The sequence below is a fragment of the Lampetra fluviatilis genome, chromosome 62 (assembly GCF_964198595.1).
Source record: "Lampetra fluviatilis chromosome 62, kcLamFluv1.1, whole genome shotgun sequence".
In the NCBI taxonomy this organism is placed as follows: Eukaryota; Metazoa; Chordata; class Hyperoartia; order Petromyzontiformes; family Petromyzontidae; genus Lampetra; species Lampetra fluviatilis.
In genome coordinates this window covers 3,925,155-3,948,837 of record NC_136336.1, presented here as the reverse complement: position 1 = coordinate 3,948,837, position 23,683 = coordinate 3,925,155, and the positions used below count along the sequence as shown (strand labels likewise).

At 53.2% G+C, this 23,683-nt stretch overlaps 1 protein-coding gene and 1 non-coding gene across 5 annotated transcripts in view; both read left to right on the top strand.

Moving 5' to 3' along the window:
- Positions 1–229: 229 nt before the first annotated feature.
- The window catches only part of LOC144951361 (histone acetyltransferase KAT7-like), a 45,334-nt gene continuing 21,880 nt past the window's right edge, over positions 230–23,683 (top strand). For 2 of the 4 annotated variants that reach the window (XM_078881582.1, XM_078881585.1), the window contains exons 1-10: positions 230–425; positions 2,406–2,709; positions 6,334–6,519; positions 8,617–9,075; positions 9,574–9,656; positions 10,816–10,902; positions 14,859–14,957; positions 17,391–17,501; positions 19,731–19,964; positions 21,642–21,731. In XM_078881582.1, the coding sequence (XP_078737708.1) occupies positions 390–425; positions 2,406–2,709; positions 6,334–6,519; positions 8,617–9,075; positions 9,574–9,656; positions 10,816–10,902; positions 14,859–14,957; positions 17,391–17,501; positions 19,731–19,964; positions 21,642–21,731 (1,689 nt within the window). In that variant the 5' untranslated portion in view covers positions 230–389. The remainder of the gene's footprint in view (positions 426–2,405; positions 2,710–6,333; positions 6,520–8,616; positions 9,076–9,573; positions 9,657–10,815; positions 10,903–14,858; positions 14,958–17,390; positions 17,502–19,730; positions 19,965–21,641; positions 21,732–23,683) is intronic. The other 2 variants (XM_078881584.1, XM_078881583.1) reach the window with 2 other exon arrangements.
- Positions 15,210–15,312, top strand: LOC144951521 (U6 spliceosomal RNA). The gene has a single exon (XR_013640510.1). It is a non-coding gene; the product is annotated as a U6 spliceosomal RNA (small nuclear RNA).

The following is a 23,683-nucleotide window of genomic DNA, read 5'->3' as shown; positions in this document are numbered from 1 at the left end:
CATTACGCGCTTCAAAAAAACAAACACGAAGCTCGCGAGTTATTACGAATCGCGTTTCCGTCGACGTCGCGCGCCATCGGCGGCGTGTACGGTGGCCGTTCGCGACTCTCTGGCCGAGCGCGCACCGCCATTGGTTCAGAACGGCTCACGTGACCTCCGACTGACCAATCGCGTGCCCCGTTAGGACCCCCCCGGTGGGGGTTGTAGGGGGGGGCGACGTAACGGACGGTGGCCGTGTGAGTTCATTTTTTGTATCCCAGTGGCGTTGCCGCCAATAAACAACATTGACGTTAATCGCTCGCCCTCGATTAATTAGTTTATCGGGAGTTTATCGATTTTTTTAGAGATTGTTGTTGCTGCCGATCGAAGGCGCCGCGAGCTGAAGAGGAATGCCTCGCAGGAAGGTGGAACGCTGCGTCCTGACGGTGAAGTTTGTGGTACCACGGGAGCGGCTGACGCGGCGCTTCAGGCCTCCGTCTTCTCCCACCCCCCCGTGCACCTTGTGGTGACGGCAGTCGCGGGGAGTCGTGGAGAGTTGTGGAGAGTTATAGAGTCGTGGAGAGTCACAGAGTTGTGGAGAGTCACAGAGAGTCACGGAGAGTCACTCAGAGTCGTGGAGAGTCACAGAGTCGTGGAGAGTCACAGAGAGTCACAGAGTCGTGGAGAGTCACTCACAGCCACTCAGAGTCACAGAGTTACTCAGAGTCACGGAGAGTCACAGAGTCGTGGAGAGTCAGAGTCACAGAGTCGTGGAGAGTCACTCAGAGCCACTCAGAGTCACAGAGTTACTCAGAGTCACGGAGAGTCACAGAGTCGTGGAGAGTCACAGAGAGTCACAGAGAGTTACAGAGAGTCACTCAGAGTCGTGGAGAGTCACAGAGAGTCACAGAGTCGTGGAGAGTCACAGAGAGTCGTGGAGAGTCACAGAGAGTCACCCAGAGTCACAGAGAGTCACAGAGTTGTGGAGAGTCACAGAGAGTCATTCTGAGTCATGTAGAGTTACTCAGAGTCGCGGAGAGTCGTGGAGAGTCACAGAGTCGTACAGAGTTATAGAGAGTCACTCACAATCATAGAGAGTCGTGGAGAGTCACAGAGAGCCGTGGAGAGTCACAGAGAGTCACTCACAATCATAGAGAGTCGTGGAGAGTCACAGAGAGTCGTAGAGTTATTCACACACGTAGATATAATCATTTACAATCTTACAGTAATCATTTACAGGCATAGATTGTCAATCACAGTCATAGATGCAGTCATCATTCACAGAGATGTTAACTACCTCGCCTGGTATACAGGAGGTCGTGGGTTCAATCCCTACCCTGACGCCTGCTGTTGTGTATGTGGAGTTTGCGTGTCTCTCTCTGATCATCATTATCACGGTGGTTAGGAGATGTTAACTACCTCGCCTGGTGTACAGGAGGTCGTGGGTTCGATCTCGACCCTGACGTCTGCTGCTGCTGCTGTAGATGTGGAGTTTGCGTGTCTCTCATCATCATCACGGTGGCTAGGAGACGTTAACTACCTCGCCTGGTATACAGGAAGTCGTGGGTTCGATTTCGACCCTGACGCCTGCTGTATATGTGGAGTTTGCGTGTCTCTCTTTCTCCCCGTGGTCGCGTGGATTTTTCTCCGGGCCTCCCCCGGTTTTTCCCACCACGTGTAGAATCAACACCACGCGTTTGGAGTATGTTGCAGCTTGTAAATTTCCACATCGTGATGAGCCCACTTGGTTGAGCTTCCATTTGTGGCCAGGTAGCTTCTGAAAAATATCTACGTAGATAGCTCATGTTCGGCCTTACCTGGTGAAGTAAAAAAATAGTAAATAGTTTAGTAATTAGCGGAGCGCTGACAACAGGGATTTAACCCCATTGAACTTGAATGGTTCAACGGCTATTAAACAACTTACTTGTTCTGCCTTAACACATTCCTGCGGAGGGAGCTGGTGGGAACGTTGGGTTGCTTGGTCAATGGCCAGGCTCAACGGCGGCGTGGTGTATTTCGCAAAATATGCCCGACTGTGAGGGCGGGCACAAGCCGGCGTGAGTAGGTTAAACGTTGAGTTTTATAAGGGCACCACGAGGTCATCTGGTCCAACACCATGTGAGACTAGGCTCTAAGAAAAGCTGCCTCGGGTGTGGAGCAATCAATTTCAAGGACAGTGCATACATCATCAGAGTTGTGTTTTTTTTGTTTGCATTCTGACTGCAGGTATAGTGGTCAATGCAAACATGACTCCTTGTAAAAAAAAAAGGTGTCAGTTGTTTTGCCAGATAAAAGGTTAAAAAACCCAATTATCATACTCAACCGATGTCGCTGTTAAAACCGATGGACTCCTGTAATGACTAATATCGAGTAATCTCGCGCGCGGAGATGTTTACTCTCATTTCCTCCCCCTCTGCTCACGTCAGCTGAGCCACGTCAGCAGCTCGGAGGGGGACGAGGAGGACGAAGAGGAGGAGGAGGAAGAGGAGGAGGACGAGGAGGACGAGGAAGACGACGAGGTGGAGATGGAGGTGCAGGCCTCCGAGGCCACAGACTCGGCCGGGGAGGGGAGCGATGAGAGCAGCTCCGGCGGGCAAGGCCCGCGACGGTCGGGGAGGCTCGCGCGCTCAACCCGCGGCTCCACCCGAGCCCAAGCCGCCGCCGCCGCCGCCAGTGCCAACAACAGCGCCAACACAACCGGCAACGCCACCAGCGCCACACCGGGAGAAGGTGCAGCAGCAGCACTGACACCAGCAGTACCATTGTGAATTCTAGATTTGAAGCTTTCGTGACTGCAAGGATTCATATTCTTAGGTTTTTTCGGTAGAGTCACGTAGGTAAAGTCACGTAGGTACGTGGCTTTACCGGTAAAAGCTAAGAATGTGAACCATTGTGAATGTCCGCCGCTTGGAGGAACTGTTCCGGCGTGGTGTAGGGGAGGTCCCGTGTCTGCTGTGCAGCGGCTGCGGGATCTGGCGGAGGGTAGAAAGCGTTGCCGGCATCCACGGCTTTTGTCCGTGGTTCAGCTTTTTAGAGGAACTGTAGTCGCACCTCGCCCAATGTTGTTTTATAGAACGTGTGTTTCGGCTTGCTTATTAAGAGGTATGTCTTCCGGCACACGGGGGTGATGTTTCGGCTGTACGCGGTTTGACGCCGCTAAGATTCTCATCTCTGCGTTGACGAGTCGTGCGCGGTCCGCGTGTAGATTCTGCGGATCAATATCTTGTTAGTTTAACACGTAGGCTTTCGCGACCAATATTATTCATAATGAACGTTTTTGGGTTTCGATCGCGTTATTTATAAATGTGTCGTAACCCTCCACCACCCGACACGGCCAATCAGTAAAAAAGTGTCACGTTGACAAAAGACAAATAGTTCACCGCTTTAGCCCACCGGTGTGTTGACGCGTGAAACCACAACATTTACAATTTGAGTACGACGTTTCGCTGGTAATTGCATCCAGCATCATCGGGCAATTCGCCAGACTTTTTTACTGATTGGCCGTGTCGGGTGGTGGAGGGTTACGACACATTTATAAATAACGCGATCTAAACCCAAAAACGTTGATTATGAACAATATCTTGTTGCCAAATTGTCTCCCCGTCGCTCTCATGCGGTGTGACCTCACGCGTCGCCAGCATCCCCGTCACACCGCTGCTAATGTCGGGTGTCGAGCCATACCTCGCACCAGGGTTCCTCAACGAATGCATTACACTGGTAGGAACCTCCTGGTTACACCAGCCCACAGGGGATTATTGTGTCCGTCCGTCCGTCGTGCAGCGAGGGGCTGGGTGGGGAGGGGAGGGTGCGGAGGGGCTGGGTGGGGAGGGGCTGGGTGGGCAGGGGCTGGTTGGGGAGGCGCTGGGTGGGGAGGCGCTGGGTGGGGAGGCGCTGGGTGGGGAGGCGCTGGGTGGGGAGGCGCTGGGTGGGGAGGGTGGGGAGGCGCTGGGTGGGGAGGGTGAGGAGGGGCTGGGTGGGGAGGGGCTGGGTGGGGTGTGGGAGGGGTGGGGCTGGGTGGGGAGGGGCTGGTCACCCCGTGGTGCCCGTATAAAACCCAACGTTTAACCTACTCACGCCGGCTTGTGCCCGCCCTCACAGTCGGGCATATTTGCGGAATACACCACGCCGCCGTTGACCCTGGCCATTGACCGAGCAACCCAACGTTCCTACCAGCTCCCTCCGCAGGAATGTGTTTAAGTAATTTTGTTGGGTGAAAAAGGGTAACCCTTTAACGTGTATATCCTATATTAGCTTAGCGACCAAATCGCTTCCCGGTTTCGTGGAACCAATTACCGTCGTTAAGAGCAGGGGTTCTACTGCACGATTAGGAGCTCGATGCCAAAGTTGAAGTCTACTCGCCGCGAGAGGGCTTCAGGAGAGAGTTTGTGTCGTTTTTGCTATTTCACCTCCGTTAACGGAGCGCAGACTACATTGGGTTTTACTGTGTGGTCCATTGTTTGGGTTTCATGGCTACAGCCGCGCTGTGGCTTGTGCCTTTAATGTTCCATTTATGGCGGAGATGTGTGCATCAACCCGTTGATGTTTGAGCTTCCAGGCGATGGTTAAAGCAGTCTTTTCTGGGATGTGAAAGCCAGGCGGTGCGATGTTTGGGTCGTGGGGCGAGGTGGATTTTTTTGGACTCCTGCGTTGTTCCATTCTGGGGGTGGTTTCTAGGGTGGTGACGGCAGCAGCATCAGCGCGATCCCAGAAAGGGGATCGGGACTTGAGTTGGCGGCGAGGGACGTTGTTGAGTAGGCGGTGGTAGTTGGCAAGAAAACGTGTCAACTCCCTTGCAGTTTTGAGCGATGTCTCTGCAGACATAACGCGTCGCGTTATTTCATTGTGCACCCGGCAGTTGTGCGTACGAGAGCTCCCCCGGACCAGGTGACTCTGCCACCGAGTAGATCAGTGAAAGGGGCGGCAGGTGGACGAGGTGCCCGCCAGGTCGTTCCCTGCAAGTTTCGTCAGCAGGGTGATTCTCGATTTGGTTTTCTCACCGATCTGTTTCACGCGGGGCTCGAAGGTCATGCTTCTCTCCATGCGATAACCCACGAGGGGCAGTGGTGCTCGACCCGGGGGTGCACGCACCCCTTGGGGGAGCGAGATGCCCTTTCTGGAGGTGCGAAACATGGCCGCGTGTTTTTAGAAGGGGAATCGTCGAAGCACAAATTAAGCACGGGCAGTTGTTTTAGGGCCAGCTCGTTGTTTGGTCAGCTTGTCCCCACTGGTGCCTTTGGACAGGACAGCAGCGCGTGGGAAGCCACAGCATTCGCCGAGGATCTCGGCGGTCTGTTGGTTCCGTGTGAAGAACATTATGGTAAATAGGAATAGGTTGTTACTCTTTCTGGCAATTAAAAAAAATTGGTGTTAAGATGTTGAAGCACCAAACACATACCGTTTGCAAGGAATCAAGTCCGCATTAGCTACACGTACTTGTGGTAAAGCGTGCAAACCAACATGCTCTGATAATAATATACGCGTTGTCTGTGAAACTGATTGGCCTACACACGCCTTGTCTCACCAGTGTCAGACCAGAGAACGCCAAAAGGCGGACAGTACAAAGACAGTGTAAGTATCGGAGCATTTCTAGCTCGGGTTGAGTGGTATTAGTTGCACAGCAAGTGGGAAAGGGCTGCCCCCCCAGCTTTGTGAGCGATGTGTCTTCACGTGCAAGGTGTGGAATGCTCCGTGAGTGATCTTAATGGGGAGTCTGCCTCATTACGCGACAGCACAACAGGATGAAGTTGAAGGAAAGCGTTCGTGAAATATATTCGTAAAAACGTTGTTAATAACATCACGAACGGGTGACGGGAATGTGAGCCCGTGGTCGATAATACGATCGGACAGGGTAAGCCTCGGTTGCGTTTCTTTAAAAACTAATTTGTGTCCATTTTTGTTGCAACAACATGCGGGCGCGTTGAGCCAGACCGAGAGGTTCCAACAACAGGAAACGTAAAAACATCCGCAAGCATCCATCGCGGCGCGGCGAAACCTCGTGAAAGGTGCGGAACGAAGGCGGAGTGGGGGGCCCCCGCTGCCCCAACCGTGTGGGGGGGGGGGGCGAAGGGGAGGGGGGGGAAGAGACTGGGAGTGGGAGGGGAAGAATAACCAGCACACTAAGGGGACGCCTGGGAAGAGCGGGGGGGGGGGGTAAAGTGGGGTCAGTTGTGTTTCTTGACATCGACTCTCGCTTGCCCGTCTCATGCATGTGTGTGTGTGCGTGCGTGTGTGTGTGCGTGTGTGCGCGTGTGTGCGTGTCTGTGCGCGTGTGTGCGTGTGCGTGCGTGTGTGCGTGTGTGTGCGCGTGCGCGCGTGTGTGTGCGTGTGTGTGCGTGTGACCGCTGGGGCGAGCAGCGGGGCGGGAACCGGCGCCGTACCCGACGAGGAGCAGGGGGGGCCACGGCGTCCCCCTGCGCCGGCTCGCCGGCACCGCCGGCACCGCGGGCCTCACCGACGGCGCCCGTGCGACGGGCGGCCTGCGGCGCCCGCGCTCCTCCGGCTCCGAGTCGGAGCTCACGGCCACGGAGCACGCCGACCGAGGTGCGAACTTGTACACACACACGGACGCACGCACAGACGGACGCATGCACGGACGATGACAGCGAAAACAGCCGCCGTTCCCCACAAAGTGGCGGTGATGTCACCGCGGCACCTGCGCCAGGCTAGGTGCACTTTGAGGCCACGTGAAGTGTTGAAGGCTCGCTGTTGACGGGACTGACCCAGGTGCCATGGGTTGACCGACTGGACATCTGAACCTTAGGGCGACGACCCCGGGGTTCCGAATAAACGCAAGTCAAAATCGCAATTAATTTAGTTATTTTTGGCGACTCCGTCCCAGCGCGCACGAAACCAATCCTCTCGTTCTTCACCAAGCGCTCGTCGTTGCCAATGTTGCCGTAGTCACAAACACAACTTTTAAACTTCGATTAGCGCATCGTGTAGAGCTCGTCGAGAGGAATCGATTGCCGTAGCGTTCGCCTTAAGCAGACATAAAATGACGTCGCAATGCAGTTTGTGCGAGAGCCGGGGGCTTGTGGGATCCCCCGGGGTCCCGCCATAAGGTTAATCTGTGAAAAAGAGCTTTATAGCTTGCAAGCGGGCAGACACACAGACAGAGAGACAGACAAACATTGACTTTTATTTATTAGATAGGATTCGATAATTGTTTTTTTTACCCTTTTATCTGGCAACAAAACTGACACCTTTTTTACAAGGAATCATGTTTGCATTGACCACAATACCTGTAGTCGAAATGCAACACACATACACACGTGCGACACAGAAACACACGGCCACACACAAACCACGCTCAAGAAACGTGTGCCCAATCGTGCACAACGCAGGCGCTCACGCGGACAGTCAGCAAAAACACATGCGCCGACAGGTAAACACACAAACACGCGCACGCACGCTCACTCGCTCGCGTAAACACGCGAGCTCGTGTTCTCGGGGAGACGTTCAACCACTTGCACAAGCGCACATCGGGCAAACGGCTCGCGCCGAACAACCGCGCAAGAGACACACAAACGTTCACACAGGGCAAAATCACTCGCAAAGTCAGCCAAACGCGTTATGCAGCCTGCGTGAAGAGCTAATGAATTATGATCCCAGCCCCGCACCTGATTCCCCGTCGCTTTGCCACTTCCCCTTTCACAAGTCCCCTCGTTTTTTTTTATTATCATCATCCCCCTCGCAATCTCAACACCCCACAGCCTGCTCTTGTCGCAGTGTCTTGTGCGTTTAGAAGGCAGCGGAGGGCAGTGCGGCGTACTGTGCTCGCGTGCTCTCACATCCGTGCTCCCCACCTTCACAAAGCCGTGTCTCTCCCCCTGTGTCTCTCCCCCTGTGTCTCTCCCCCCGCGTCTCTCCCCCCACGCCTCTCCCCCCGCGTCTCTCCCCCCACGCCTCTCCCCCCGCGTCTCTCCCCCCCCCGGTCTCTCCCCCCGCGCCTCTCTCCCCCCCGACTCTCCCCCCGCGCCTCTCCCCCCGCGCCTCTCCCCCCGCGTCTCTCCCCCCGCGTCTCTCCCCCCCCGTCTCTCCCCCCGCGTCTCTCCCCCCGCGTCTCTCCCCCCGCGCCTCTCCCCCCGTGCCTCTCCCCCCGCGCCTCTCCCCCCGCGCCTCTCCCCCCGGCGTCTCTCCCCCCGCGTCTCTCCCCCCGCGTCTCTCCCCCCGCGTCTCTCCCCCCGCGTCTCTCCCCCCGCGTCTCTCCCCCCGCGTCTCTCCCCCCGCGCCTCTCCCCCCGCGTCTCTCCCTCCGCGTCTCTCCCCCCGCGTCTCTCCCCCCGCGTCTCTCCCCCCGCGTCTCTCCCCCCGCGTCTCTCCCCTCCCGTCTCTCCCCCCGCGCCTCTCCCCCCGCGTCTCTCCCGCCGCGCCTCTCCCCCCGCGTCTCTCCCCCCGCGTCTCCCCCCCCGCGTCTCTCCCCCCGCGTCTCTCCCCCCCCGGTCTCTCCCCCCGCGTCTCTCCCCCCGCGTCTCTCCCCCCCGTCTCTCCCCCCGCGTCTCCCCCCCCGCGTCTCTCCCCCCGCGTCTCTCCCCCCCCGTCTCTCCCCCCGCGTCTCTCCCCCCGCGTCTCTCCCCCCGCGTCTCTCCCCCCGCGTCTCTCCCCCCGCGTCTCTCCCCCCGCGTCTCTCCCCCCGTAGACGAGTCTCCCCCGCGCACCCCCACGGGGAACGCCCCGTCCTCCGACTCGGAGCTGGACGTGTCGAGCGGCCCGGCGTCGCGCGCCGCCAGCGGAGACCGCGACCCTGACTCCGGCAGCGAGCGCGGCGGCACCACCACCGCCACCAGCGGCGGGGCCGGGGTCGGCGCCGGCTCTGCCGCTGGCGGCGCGGGAAAAGCCGCCGGTTCCTCCTCGTTTTCCTCCTCCTCGGCCGCCGCCGCCGCCAACGCCGCCGCCGCCGTCAAGACGACGACGGCGCGGCCGCCGCCCCGCAAGCGAGCGCGCCGCCAGGGCCACCAGCGGCAGAGCGGAGAGGACGGGACGGCGGACGGGAACGCGAAGCCCGACTGCGGCGGCGGCGGCGGCGGTGGAGATGCAGCCGTGGGTTCGACCCGCGTTCCCCGCGCCAGCTGTCCAACGCCGGGATGCGACTCCCTTGGTGAGTGGCGGGAGGGTGAGGGGGTTAGAGGGTGAGCGGCGAGTGGTGAGGGCTGAGAGGATGAGTGGTGTGAGGGGTTGAGGGCGTGACAAGGTAAGGGGTGGGGAGAGAGCGGGCGAGGGTTTTTGGAAGTCCCTTGTGTGAGTGGCGAGGGGTGTTTCTCTGGGTTGTGTTGTTCTCGGCTCAGATGTGTTGCATAGATCCACTTTTTTCCAACTTAGTTTGGCTTTCCTAGGTCATGCCGACCACAGCTGTGGCAGCGGTCGTGATGGAATGCTTCAATAAAAGCAAAAACAATTGCAGAATGCTCTCGATAAAGGCAGGACCCGCTCCAAATAACCGATGCGCACGTGAAAACAAAACAAACTCGCTCGTGCACCCTGCACTCCGGGGAACGTCGCCTGGTCATCACGGTGAAGTGCGGCGTTTTTGAGTGCGGAACGCACCCTTCGAAAAAAATCTTCGCGATTTGTGTGACCGTTTGCCGCGCCCTTCCAGGTCACCTCGCGGGGAAGTCCGAGCGGCATTTCTCCACCGTCGCCTGCCCCCTCTACCACAACATGACCGCCGAGGAGTGCAGGGTAAGCGGCCCGTCCTCTCGACAACGGCGCCCTCCACCGCTGTGTTTTTTAAATTCCGTTTGTTTTGCTTGCCATGGTGGCTAGGAGATGTTACGACCTCGCCTGGTATACAGGAAGTCGTGGGTTTGGTCCCGACCCTGACGCCTGCTGCTGTATATTTGGAGTTTGCGTGTCTCTCTCTCTCATCATCATCACGGTGGCTAGGAGATGTTAACTACCTCGCCTGGTATACAGGAAGTCGTGGGTTTGGTCCCGACCCTGACGCCTGCTGCTGTATATTTGGAGTTTACGTGTCTCTTTCTCTCTCTCTCTTCCCGTGGTCGCGTGGATTTTTTTTTCTCCCTCCGGGTCCTCTTGTTTTTTTCCCCTCCACATTTAGAAACCAGGTGCAGCTCCTTACCTGCACCTGGTTCGTCCTGTCGACCGAAGTCCCCCCCCCCACCCTCCTCCCCAAGCTAAACAACCTCATGGGTGGACGAGGAGGAGGAGGCCGCGGGGTCGGCCACAGGGATTGTGGTTGCCAGGGGGCGTGGGGCTCTGAGGGATGCCTAGGAAGGGGGGCTCGCTCGGGGGCTCTGCCGGCAGGGACCCCATCGGAAGGGGGGGGGGGGGCTTTGCTAGGGGGCTTTGATAGAGAGGGACCCCTTAGGTTGGCGCCTGAGGGAGGATGCTGCCACGCGTTGTCTCGGCGTACGCTCCAGCTGCCGACTTGCCTCATGCCGGTGTTCCTTGGTGAAGTGTAAAGCAAGCCCAGGGTTGCCTTGTTAACTCGGCAAATGCTTCCCGGTAAACACGAAATGTGGAGGATATCCCACGGGCCAGGGCTCGGCAATCAAGGAACCATGAGAGCCGTTCTTCGTTTGGTATTCGGTAACAAAAATATTTGATATTTCAAGAGCCGCATTGCGCGCCAGTACGGGACGGTGGTTCTTAAATAACGTCTCGAAGACGGTTCCTTGAAGAGGCGCCGCGCGGCGCCTGAGTCGCAGGTTTGCCGACCCCCTCCCCTTAGCGCGGGCGGATGGAGACGAAATGTTACTTCTCGAACGAACGTCGCCTCTCTTTCTGCGTCGTCGGTTCCCACCCGCGTTTGCGCGCCTTTGACCGTTGTGGGGGGGGGGGTTGTTGGTTGGTGGGCGTGTGACTCGTGTGCCGTCAGTTGCGAGCAGGGCGGTACGAGAAGGAGCTGGCGGAGCAGGAGCTGGCCGATCAGCAGGACGAAAATCGACACACGACCCGGCACGGAGTGAGTTCACGGCCCCCTCGCCCCCCACCCCGTGGGCTCGCGGCGTTCGTTGCTCCGTCGTCACCGTCATCTTTTACTCTTTCGTACCCCATCCGCGCACTCTCCTACCTCACCCCTCTCTCTCATCACTTGTCCACTCCGTGCACGCTCCTACCTCTCCTGTATCATGACATTCTACCCACCCCCATCCACGTACTCTCCTACCTCATCACTCCTCCACTCTGTGCACTCTCCTACCTCTCCTGTATCATCACACTCTACCCCCCCCCATCTGCGCACTCTCCTACCGCTCATCGCTACCCCACTCCGTGCACGCTCCTACCTCTCCCCTCTCATCACCACTCCAGTTCTTGCACGCTCCTACCTATCCTATATCATCACACTCTACCCACCCCCATCCGCGCACTCTCCTACCTCCTCCCCCCTCTCTCTCATCACTACTCCACTCCGTGCACGCTCCTACCCCCCTCCTATGTCAGTTTAGCACGTAGGCTTTCGCGACCAATATCATCCATAATACAGGTTTTTTTTGGGGTTAGATTGCTTAAATAGAAGAGCACACAAGTGATGTAATCACATCCACCCCTCTTTTTAAATCCTTTATATTAAGTTCACTTGCTTGCTTGCTTGCGCGCTTACAACCGTGCAAATCTGTCGGTCGTTTTTTAACCCACTTCCCGTGATCCAATCGAGCTGACATTTTGCACACAGACTCGTTGTGCGTGTCAATTTATTTTCGTGAAAAACATTTCCAAAATTTTCCACTTTTTAGGAAAAAAAAATTTCACTAACACAATCATATTTTTCCTAAACACATAAAATTATTCAAGAAAACAACAAAAATGTACAATATAAACAATCATACAAAAACTGAAAACCTTATAATCCTTATATACGACTTTCCTTATATTTAATTTAAAATACCAATGTGATAATAATGAAACTTTTACTCAAGAAAAACAGAAATGAATAATAAAATAAAACCGATGCCACGCATATAAAGGATTTATAGAGAAAAACTTTGTTTTTACGGGTTAATTTTTTAAGGAACGAAACAGGAGGATTTCTCAACAAATCTGGCTGTTGCCTGATGAAGCTAGCTGTGATTACTGGCAAAACGTCGTACTCAGATTGTAAATGTTGTGGCTTTGCTCTCCAACACACCGCTTAGTGCTGTACTAGTGACGATTTGGCCACTTTCTCTTTGCATGACAACCCCTTACTAATTGTCTGTGTCTGGTGGTGGCGGGCTCTCCTATCTCATCGCACTCTAACCCCCCTCCACGCACTCTCCTACCTCTCCCTTCTCATGACTACTCCACTCCGTGCACTCTCCTACCTCTCTATCATTGCACTACCCCCCTCTACGCGCTCTTTTTGCTCCGACAGCGAAGGCTTTCCACGGAAGCCTCCAGTCATCCTTTGCTCGGTGGGAAGTCGCTCATTCTCTCCTGCTGCTGCCCCCCCCCCCACAGTCTGGAACTCCTTACCCCCAGCCAGAGGTCGCAAACGGGTTTTGATTCCTTACCCGTACCCGGCCGCACCAGGGTCGCAAATGGGTACCCGTACCCGGCGGGGTACGGGTACCCGTTCCCTACCCGTACCCGTACCCTACCCGAAATGAGTGACAAACGGTTACTCACCAGTGATTCATGGCCTACCCGTACCCGGCCGCACCAGGGTCGCAAACGGCTACCCGTACCCGGCAGGGTACGGGTAGCCGGGTATCGGGCAGGGTACGGGTATCGGGTACCCGGTTGCGACCTCTGCCCCCAGCCGTCCGTGCTTCTAACCCCTCGCAGCTGGTTCAAGTCTAGGCTCAAGCCCTCTGGTTTCTGTGCAGCGTCTTGGAGCCAGCAGATGGCAGCAGTCATCCAACAGGAAGCCCTGACAGAGGCAAACCTGGAACAGTTTAAAAGCCCTGTTACTTCACGATGCCACGCGCGGGGTCCCCACGTCTGCACACACCACGTGTCACCACGTGGCCGGCACGCTGTGGCCGACCAGCATGCGCCAGTGTTTGAACCGCTGATAAATATGGTTGAAAAAACCCCCGCTCTCAATTCAGTTCAGAATCAGCAGATTTATTTTTCCTGCAGGAGGAATCTGATGAGCTATTAAGCTCTTTTTAACAGATGTTCAGTAGGGGCACGTGGTAAGAACGTCACAACAACATATAGTACAAACACACGATTGTAGTACAAGAAAGGTAAACAAATGACCCAACACACAAACAACTAAACCATCCCCATCCTTCCAGGCAAAGCCCACTGAGGCATTAATTCATTTTCCAGAAACGACCTGGCCACAAATGATAGCTCAACAAAGTGTCTTTATCAAGACTCAAGTGACACTTTCTTAAGTTAGGAGTTAATATTATTTATGCATGCTGCTTTGGAATGCCTTGAACATCTGATAGTTGCTTCGGTATAATTTGCGCGACTTATTTGGCATTTCTGTAACGAAGCTGCTCGACTTACTGGCTCTAATAGTTGCTCGCTGGCTGCACGTGTCCCAGCAAGTCTTTTAAAACGAAACTGAGGTCAATGTTTTTGGTGTCAGTTTGTGAATACTCGTGCGTGTGTGTGGGCGTGGCCGGGTGTGGTGCTTATACACCCACCCCCTCGTGTGCTGCCAAAGTGCCGGCATTCATAGGTGCTACTCGCTAACAGCACTTTCCCCAAAAGTATGTTAGACTATATGGGGGATCTTTGTCTTGTTACTGTGTGTGTGTGTTTGTGTGCAAGTGGAGAGCGGTGGTGTAGCGGTTAGCGCGCTGTGCTATGAACCCGGCCACCCGGGTTCGATTCCCGTTCACGGCCAACACCAGTAACGATTATCTGAACCGGTCCTGGGCCTCCCGTAGGTCGACTCAGCCTCAAATGAGTACCTGGTGCGATGTGTAAACATCGCCACTGAGGAGACAAAGGCGGTCGGGCGTGGTGCTGGCCACCCACCCCCTCGTGTACCGTTCTGACCTTCATAAGTGCTCGCCAACAGCACTTGCCCCTACAGTCTGTTAAGGCTATACGGGGGATCTTTGTTGTGTGCTTGTCTTTGTGTGTGTGGGTTTCTGTGTGTGTGTGTTTGTCTTTGTTCATTGTGTGCTTATATGTGTGTGTATGCTTGTATGTGTTTCTGTGCATGTATGCGCCTGTCTGTGTGCTTGTGTATGCTTGTGTCTGCATGCAGTGTGTGTTGTGGGTCCGCTCATGTAACATGGGAGGCACTGTGGTTTGCGCGCTGCTCTACAAACCCGGCGATCCGAGTTCGATCCCCTCTCACTCCCAACACCAGTGATGATTATTTGAACCGGTCCTGAGCCTTTCCAGAGGTCGACTCAGCTTCAAAGGAGTACCCGGTGCAGTATCCAAAACATCGCTACTGGGGAGACAAAGGCAGCCGGGCGTTGTGCTGGCCACTCCCCACCACCACCCGCTTCGTGTGCCATGCCCGGCCTTTATAGGTGCTGCTACTTGCCAACAGCACTTGCCGCAAAAGTCTCGTTGAGGCGATGGGCGGGGGGCGCAGAGGTCGCAAACGGGTTTTGATTCCTTACCCGTACCCGGCCGCACCAGGGTCGCAAACGGGTACCCGTACCCTACCCGATACCCGGCTACCTGTACCCGGCTGGGTATCGGGTAGGGTACGGGTTCGGGTACCCGATTGCGACCTCTGGGATGCAGCCATGTTGCAGGCACGGGTGGGTTAATTCTAGGAACTTGAATTGTGAGAAGAGACAAGACGTTGGGAAATGAGTGACAAACGGTTACTCACCAGTGACTCACGGTCTATCCGTACCTGTACCCGGCCGCACCAGGGTCGCAAACGGCTACCCGTACCCGGCCGGGTACGGGTAGCCGGGTATCGGGTAGGGTACGGGTATCAGGTACCCGGTTGCGACCTCTGGGGAGGCGGGGTTGTAATGTTTTGTCTTCTTTGATCGCGATGTGCAGGGCCCGACAGAGAAACAGCTGCGCTATCGAGAAAAGGTCACGGAGCTGCGCAAGAATCGGAACGCGGGCCCAACAGAGGAGCAGAAACAGAAGTACATTGTGAGTGGATTCGTTTTTCCCTCCTGTTTGTTCCGGGTTCCCTAGGAGGCTCCCTTACAGTGCGGTCGCGCTGTGGCACAGCTGGCATGTCGTCAGCCCGCCGCCGCCTTTGCCTCCCCGTTTATCTTTGCTGTCATTTGTTCTATGGATGTCTCCGACCAACTTTTCTTATCACTGCGACCGTCTGTCCATCCGTCTGCCTGCATGTCTGGCATCTTGCGCAATGTCTCTGTGTGTCAATCGGCTTGTCAGGCTTTCCGGCAGTGCATCTACTAAAATTGGAACGATACGGAGAAGATCAGCATGGCCCCTGCGCAAGGATGGAACGTAAATTCGTGAAGCGTTCCATACTTTTCCCTCTTTTCCTGGATTTTTTGTTGGCACATAGCCACATAGTCACTTCAAGATGCTTTCTTGTTCATGTTTTTGTTTTTTGTTTGTTGCAGTTGCACCCGATTCAAGAGCCGAATGGCTCACAGGGCGATACCCAATAAATGAAACTGACCGTACGTCTGTGCGCCCTCCTGTCTGTGCGATTGTTCGTCTCTTATCTGTACGACCGGCTGCTCTGTGCGTCTCTCTGTGTGTGCGGCTGTGTGTCTCCACAGTTGTTAGTCTCGCTCTCTCTCCGTGCAACAGTTTGTCCGCGTGTGGCGTCTTCCCTGCTACCCTTGCAATAGAGAACTCCCTCCCCTGCGCGTGTTCCATCTCAGGCTCAAGATCTTCCTCTTGTTTTCCACTTATAACTACATATCGGTTGTCTAGTACAGTATATATATTAACTCTTATTAACACATTCCTGCGGAGGGAGCTGGTAGGAACATTGGGTTGCTCGGTCAATGGCCTGCAGGGTCAACGGCGGCGTGGTGTATTCCGCAAATTTTCCCGACTGTGAGGGCGGGCACAAGCCGGCGTGAGTAGGTTAAACGTTGAGTTTTATAAGGGCACCACGGGGTGACCAGCCCCTCCGCACCCAGCCCCACATCTCCCACCCCCCACCCAGCCCCACCCTCCCCACCCAGCCCCTCCCCACCCAGCCCCTCCCCACCCAGCCCCACCCTCCCCACCCAGCCCCACCCTCCCCACCCAGCCCCTCCCCACCCAGCCCCTCCCTCCCCACCCAGCCCCTCCTTGCACGACGGACGGACACAATAATCTCCTGTGGGCTGGTGTAACCAGTGGATTCCTACCAGTATTATTATGAACATGATGCGCATGTCGAAACGGTGTTTTGTGTGGGGAGCGGTCGCGTAACGGTTCGCGCGCTGCGCTACGATGCCGGCTACCCGAGTTCGATTCCCGCTGAGGGGCCAGCACCAGTGCCGATTATCTGAACCGGTCCTGGGCCTTCCCTAGGTCGACTCAGCCTCAAATGAGTACCTGGTGCAGTGCATAAACATCAGTACTGGGGAGATCAAGGCGGCCGGGCGTGGTAATGACCACCCTTCTTTCATTTGTGGGCAGGTCACTTCTGCAAAACATCGATATCGCTCAGTGGGCCTGGTAATACGCGACAGTAATTTTGTTGGAGCAGTCACACCTGATGACACGGATGCTTGTGTTGCTTCCGAAACGTCGTGATTTAATTTAGTTGTTTTATTTCGATAATTGTTTTTTTTACCCTTCTATCTGGCAACAAAACTGACACCTTTTTTAAGGACAGTGCATATATTATCAGAGTTATGTTTTTTTGTTTGCATTATTGCTGCAGGTATTGTGGTCTATGCAAACGTGACTCCTTGTAAAAAAGGTGTCAGTTTTGTTGCCAGATAGAAGGGTAAAAAAACAATTATCATATTTTTTACTGGCAAATGAGGTTCCAATGGTGTAAATTGTTTTATTTCATTTTGTTTTCACCTACGTGACTTTACCGAAAAAACCAAAGAGTATGGATCCTTGCAGTCACGAAAACTTCAAATCTAGAAACATTTCGTTTTTTTTAGTTTGCTCGAGTGCCGTTTTGTCGTTCATAGGTGCTCGCTAACGGCACTTGCCCCAATAGTTCTGTTCAGGCTATCGTGGGTATCTTTGTCTTTTGTATGGCGCTATATAAATCAACTTTGTCATTTTCTTGGTTCTTTCGGTAAAGTCACGTAGAAGGGAAGTAATAAAATAATAAAAATAATACATAATAAAATAATTCTCACGACGTTTCGGCCACAACGCAAGCAGCCGTCCTCAGGTGAAACCAGGTCTGTCGAGGCCTCGACAGACGGCTGCTTGCGTTGTGGCCGAAACGTCGTGAGAATTATTTTATTATGTTTTATTTTTATTATTTTATTACTTCCCTTCTACGTGATGACTTTACCGAAAGAACCAAGAAGATGAATCCCTGTAGTCACGAAAGCTTTAAATCGAAACTTTGTCATTGTTGTTGCTGCTGCTGATGCTGCTGGGTGGCTCTGTCCGTGTGTCCGCTGTGCCGCTTGCCAGGAGCACCGGCAGACACACGCCATGAGCCGAGAGCCGCTCCTCGACGGGCTGACGTCGCCCTACGACCTGGAGCTGTTCCGGCGAGCGCAGACACGCGCCTGCCTGGACATGGTTGGACACGCACGCACGCACACACACGCGCTGCCTGCTTGTGTGTGAAGTGTGCGTGTGTCTGCGGCTGATTGTGTGTGCGGTTTGCCGTGTGTGAATAACCACCAGGGGAGCTTTTTGTTGTTGTTGTTGCTTTTGAGCTATTATTTAAATAGAACTGGTTTTAAACCGGTTTTTAGAGAATGTTTAACTGGAACTGGGGCACAATGGTGGTGAGATGTTATACTTCTCGCCTGGTATACAGGAGGTCGTGGGTTCAATCCCGACCGACACCTGCATATTTGGAGTTTACATGCTCTCCTCGTGGTCGCTCGGATATTCCACCGAGTTCTCTGGTTTGCTCCACCACATTTGAAATCAACGTGCGTTTAAACCAGCGCTTCTTTACCGGGGGTACGCGACATGCCAGATTCTTGTAGAAGGTTAAATCATCGGAACACATGAAGCACGGCTACGTAAGTACAACTGCTTTGTTTCATCAAACCCTACGTATCAATTAATACATTTTTTTTTTACGATTGAGAACCGAACTGGTGCAAGGCTTCAGTAACGGTTAGGAACCACCGGTTTATAGTATTTCGCTACTGCTATAAATGTATACGTACGCATATAAATAGTCATAATTGTATTCCGGTAAAGCCACTTAGGTAGAAAAATAAAATAGATCGCGGCGTTTCGATCGCAACACAAAGCAATCGTCATCTGGTGAAGTAGACTTGAGCAGTTTTTTCTTGCCGTGGTTGTCCCACCTGATCTATTATTCTTCTCCCCACGTGACTTTACCGAAAGAACCAAAGAGTATCGATTCCTGCAGTCGGGAAAGCTTAAAATCAAGATTGTAATTCTATTTGTTTTACACCCGTAGCAGAAAGTAACATGGCAGAGCGCAGTGTTTCTTTTTTAAGCCATGGGGACCGCTATGGAACCTGCCTCTGTGCGGCGGAAAATCAATAATCATCCGCTCCTCAAATGGGCAATAGTCTTGCCAGCCAGCAGAGAGAGCTATGTTGGGATTAGATCTTTTGTTCAGATTTCAGTCCAGTTTTCAAATGTTTGGACAATCATGCTGGCACTCTTTTTCTCGTAACAACGCGAGGTCTTCAACCCGTACTGCAACGCAGATGGCACGTATTCGCGCGTGTGTGTGTTTGTGCGGCATTAACCGGGGCAGCCCCTGTAGTTGAACCGCAAACTTGCACTGCACACTACCACCCGTCCGTGTGCGAACCTCAGGCTGGGAGCGGCAGCGTCGCGGTTTGCGCGCCGCGCTACGAACCCGGTGACCCGAGTTCGAATCCCGCTCACGGCCAACAGCGGTGACGATGATCTAAACCAGTTCTGGGCCTTCCCTAGGTCGACTCGGCCTCAATTGAGTACCTGGTGTAGGGGTGTGTAAACATCGGGAGACTAAGGCGGTCGGGCGTGGTGCTGGGCCACCCACCCCCACAAGTACCGTGCCATTCTTCATAGGTTCTGCTCGCTAACGGCACTTGGCCCAACAGTCTGAAGGCTTTACGGGGGATCTTTTTATTTGTGTGCGTGTGTGCGGATACAAGCAGGGGGATGTAAAGCCGAGCCGAGGTTTTATTGCAGTACGGTACAGCGTGGATTTTTGTCGCACCATTTGCCAGTAAAAAATATGATAATTGTTTTTTTACCCTTCTATCTGGCAACAAAACTGACACCTTTTTTACAAGGAGTCATGTTTGCATAGACCACAATAGCTGCAGCCATAATGCAAACAAAAAAACATAACTCTGATAATGTATGCACTGTTCTTGAAGTTGATTGGTCCACACCCGAGACAGCTTTCCTTAGAGCCTAGTCTCACATGGGTTGGACCAGATGACGCCAAAAGGCGCACCATGACGCCAAAAGTGTGCCTTTTGGCGTCATCTGGTCCAACGCCAATGGAGACTAGGCTCTAAGGCAAGCTGTCTCGGGTGTGGACCAATCAACTTCAAGGACAGTGCATACATTATCAGAGTTATGTTTTTTTGTTTGCATTATAACTGCAGGTATTGTGGTCTATGCAAACATGACTCCTCATAAAAAAAGGTGTCAGTTTTGTTGCCAGATAGAAGGGTAAAAAAAACAATTATCAGATTTTTGTCGCGTTTACACGCGAACGCATCTCAAGATGCCGTGTTTAAACCTCTGCCCCCCCCCCCGCCGCCATCAAGCCCCCCACACCCCCCCACTAAAACCCCCGCTACCACCCCGCGGCAGGAGCAGATGCACCTGCGCGGGGCCGCGTGCGACGGCGACGGAGCGCTGGCGGGGGCGGCCGTGGTGGGCGCCTGTCTGGAGGCCGGCATCCGCACCATCGTGTTTGGGCGCTACGAGCTCGACACGTGGTACCACTCGCCCTACCCCGAGGAGTACACGCGCCTGGGCAAGCTCTACGTCTGCGAGTTCTGCCTCAAGTACATGAAGAGCCCCACCATCCTGCGCAGACACATGGTGAGCGGTGGTGGCGGCGGTGGCGGCGTCGGTCCCAGCGTTGGTGCTCAACAGGGGGGGGTTCCGTGGCAATGTCCCACGGGGGGGTTACGCGAGTTTATTTATACGCGCGTGAAATGATATCGGGCGCGAGAGTCATCGGTGAATAATCACGTACTGTAAAAGCTTGGATTGCGAGTAACTTGGTCTGCGAGTGTTTTGCAAGACGAGCAAAAATTTTAAACAAATATTAATTTGATAAACGAGCGAGGTCTTGCAATACGAGTAGTACGCGTATACGCTTTGTCTGCCGAGTGTCACGTGATCACAACTGATATACGAGTGCTTTGGATTACAAGCACGTTTCCGGAACGAATTATGCTCGCAATCCAAGGTTTCACTGTACTGTATTAATCTAGATTGTATGAATCTGTCAATTTGAAATGGCTACGGTTAAATGTAAATCCACGTGGTAAGCTAGAATGATATATAAGAGGCCTTTCTGAACTCGCTGAGGGTAACCGGCAAGCGCGAGCAATTTACGTCGTGCATGCAGAGTGTCTGTTGAAATGTTTTTATTCACTTCCAGTTACTTAGCTCGTCACGCAGTGTGCATGCTGACGTCACGCATCCCCCCACCCCACCCTCCGCGTAGGCCGTGTGTTAATCCAAGACAAGAATCCAAGTCCCGGGCGAAGCCGGCTAATAAAGCTAGTCAACATATAATGGAATGCTTATTTTTGTTAGTTTGGCAGCAGCTATGTACACATTAAGTCTTAGTTAATCGACGTATAGCGACCGGTATAGGCATGCAATTAAACAAGCTTTCGTGACTGCAGGGATTAATATTCTTGGTTCGTTCGGTAAAGTCACGTAGAAGGGAAATAATAAAATAAAATAAATCCTTTTTTTTTCTAAAGAATTTTTATTATTTTATTATTTCCCTTCTACGTGACTTTACCGAAAGAACCAAGAATATAGTCTATTACTTGATAATATGCTTCCAAGCAGCACTCGGCCTGTGGCTATCAGAAGGGTTCAAAGTATTTTTTTTTTCTCTCAATTACAATAGATTATCTAATTAGTCTTAGCCAGTAGTAACTAGTTTTACACAAAACTTCAACATCAAAAGAAATGTAATGTCCTTGTTGGCACGTGCGTTCTGCAACTGCCGAAAGTTCTGTTTGGTGTTCTTTTAGTCTCATGATGATCATTCGGCCCCTCTGACCAACATAGCATTTGCCACAGGAGCAATTTATCCGGTACACACCTGTTTGTTCACTTAGGTAATTCATCCTTAGTACCAGATATTAGTTTTTGTATTTTATGTGTCGTGCCATATCTCACTCGGATGTTTTTTTTTTAATCTGGCCAGTTTATTAGTTATTCCCGCAATGTACGGTAATTTAATATCTTTAATTGCTTGACCAATTTTAACATTTGTGCACAAACTACTGTTGTTTACTCTATGGTACACAGTGTTGGTTGTGCAACTGTGGATTGTATAAAATGTGTCTATATGGGTTTCTATGAATCTCTATGGGCCTCTGGGTTTACTCTTTGGTCCACAGTTTGGTTTGCTTGGCCCTCTATCGCACCACCTTGGCTTGTGTCTTTAATTTTCCCATTTGCGCATCCGTCTGTTTATCATTCTAAATGTAAAATATCATTTTCTTTCTCCGCTTTGTCTCTGGCCAGGCCAAGTGCGTTTGGAAGCACCCGCCGGGGGATGAGATCTACCGGAACGGCACCGTGTCCGTCTTCGAAGTGGACGGCAAAAAGAACAAGGTGGAGTGGGCGCGCGCGCGCGGAGATTTCAGAGCCGTTAGGGCAGTGTCCTTCACTCATTTTCAGAGGGGCCGGCCACTTTCGCCGATAAGACATCGTCAGCGTGAAGGCCGTCACACCATTTGAAACCATTAGCAGTTCGACAGCAGCACGACGATGATGATGATGATGGGGGGCTGTTTTCACATTTATGTATTGTCGGGGGGCCGCACGGCAGGGGCTGCACTAAAGGGCACTAGGGACTGCCAGTGGCGCCGCGGGGTTTGCAATAAAGAACACTGAGTTAGGGCCATTTCCAACTTGGCTGTTCTTCACCCGCCAAATTGCTTACGCACGAAACAAACACCCGCGTACGGGGAACAGCTCGAAAACCAACCACCCAGATGTCGGTGGCACACAACACCACCGCCCGGAGGAGGTGGTGGATTATTTAAACATTATTACTGCCGCTGTGCTACGCTCGTTTACCCGGCAAAGCGTAACGGAGTCTCAAGGCTCTCAGTACGGTCAAATAACCCCCCAGGACCACCCCCCCCCTCCTCCTCCATGAGCCTCATCCAGCAGTGGAGTGACTAAAAGGGTTGAACACGTGCACTGGGCTCTCCTCCCCCCTTCTCCCAAGCGCGTAGTTGGTGCGGGCGGGTTGTACGTGTGTTCAACTTCCTTTGCACTGTACGGAGCCAACCGTGCTAATCGGAGGTTGCAGGTTAAGCGTGGGTAACGTTTATCTTATTCTTAGGTTTTTTCGGTAAAGTCACGTAGGTAAAAAATTAAAATTAATAAAAGTAAAATAAAATAAAAATCACGACGTTTCGGAGGCAACACAAGCTTCCGTTGTTGCCTCCGAAACGTCGTGATTTTTATTTTATTTTACTTTTATTAATTTAAATGTTTTACCTAAGTGCCTTTACCGAAAAAACCTAAGAATATGAATCCTTGCAGTCACGAAAGCTTCAAATCTAGAACGTTAATCTTAATTGTTTTTTTTATTTTACTTCCCCCAATCTATTCCGTTTGTGCTCTTCTTTGGCGTCGTGGCCCGTGACGAAGATTCCATTCAGCGATCCCTCAGAGCGTTGCGCTGTGTGTTTGTGTGTTTGTCGGGGAGTGGACCTGAATGATCCTTCACCCGCACCTCCGATTAGCGCGGTTGGCTACGTACGGTGCGAAAGAAGTTCAACGCACGTACATTTGGTGAATGCCTCGTCGACGTACACAACATACATCCGCAGACGTACAGAGCCCATTGGGGATAGGTCCGATCTCTCACGGGAGACACGGCGTGCAAATACCGATGCCACCGGGTGCAGGGGCTGATGGTACGGGCCGAAGGTGTGCGAAAGAAGTTCAATGTACGTGCATGCAAATATTTTACGAAACTTCTGAAAAAAAAACTATTTTCAGGTGGCCTTTTCTCTCCTTTATGCTTCTAAAGATGTAATTCTGAACTGCTGGTGAACGGTCACATCCAGTGCGGAATCAAACTTGATGGGGGGGGGGGGGCGGGGAATTCTTTGTGTCCGGGCTGAGACCACATCCACCCCCGGCCCGTTCTCTCGTCCCAGTGTCATCACTGGCTGCTGTCAGGATTCCAAGCCATGGTCTCAACGGTGGCCATGAGTGCTCTGACCTCTGAGTCACTCGGCCACTCCGTGAGCTGCTTTAATTTTTAATGCGCGTCTGTGTTTTTTCGAAATTAGAACATGTCCCTGGAGTGTCGCTTCTTTTTTGTCAGAATCCTGGAGGATCGGTCCAACGTCAGCAGCATTTTAAAAAGCTCACGTAGGGACCTCTCGGTTTTTCTCCCCTGTCGCACCGCCCGTGTCAGATGGAGTTCATCAGCCTGTTGATTCTCAGCGCGTCAGCGATTTTAGTGTAAGCTCTACACCTGTAACCAAATGCATGTATGTTGAACTTCTTTCACACCGTACGTAGCCAATCGTGCTAATCGG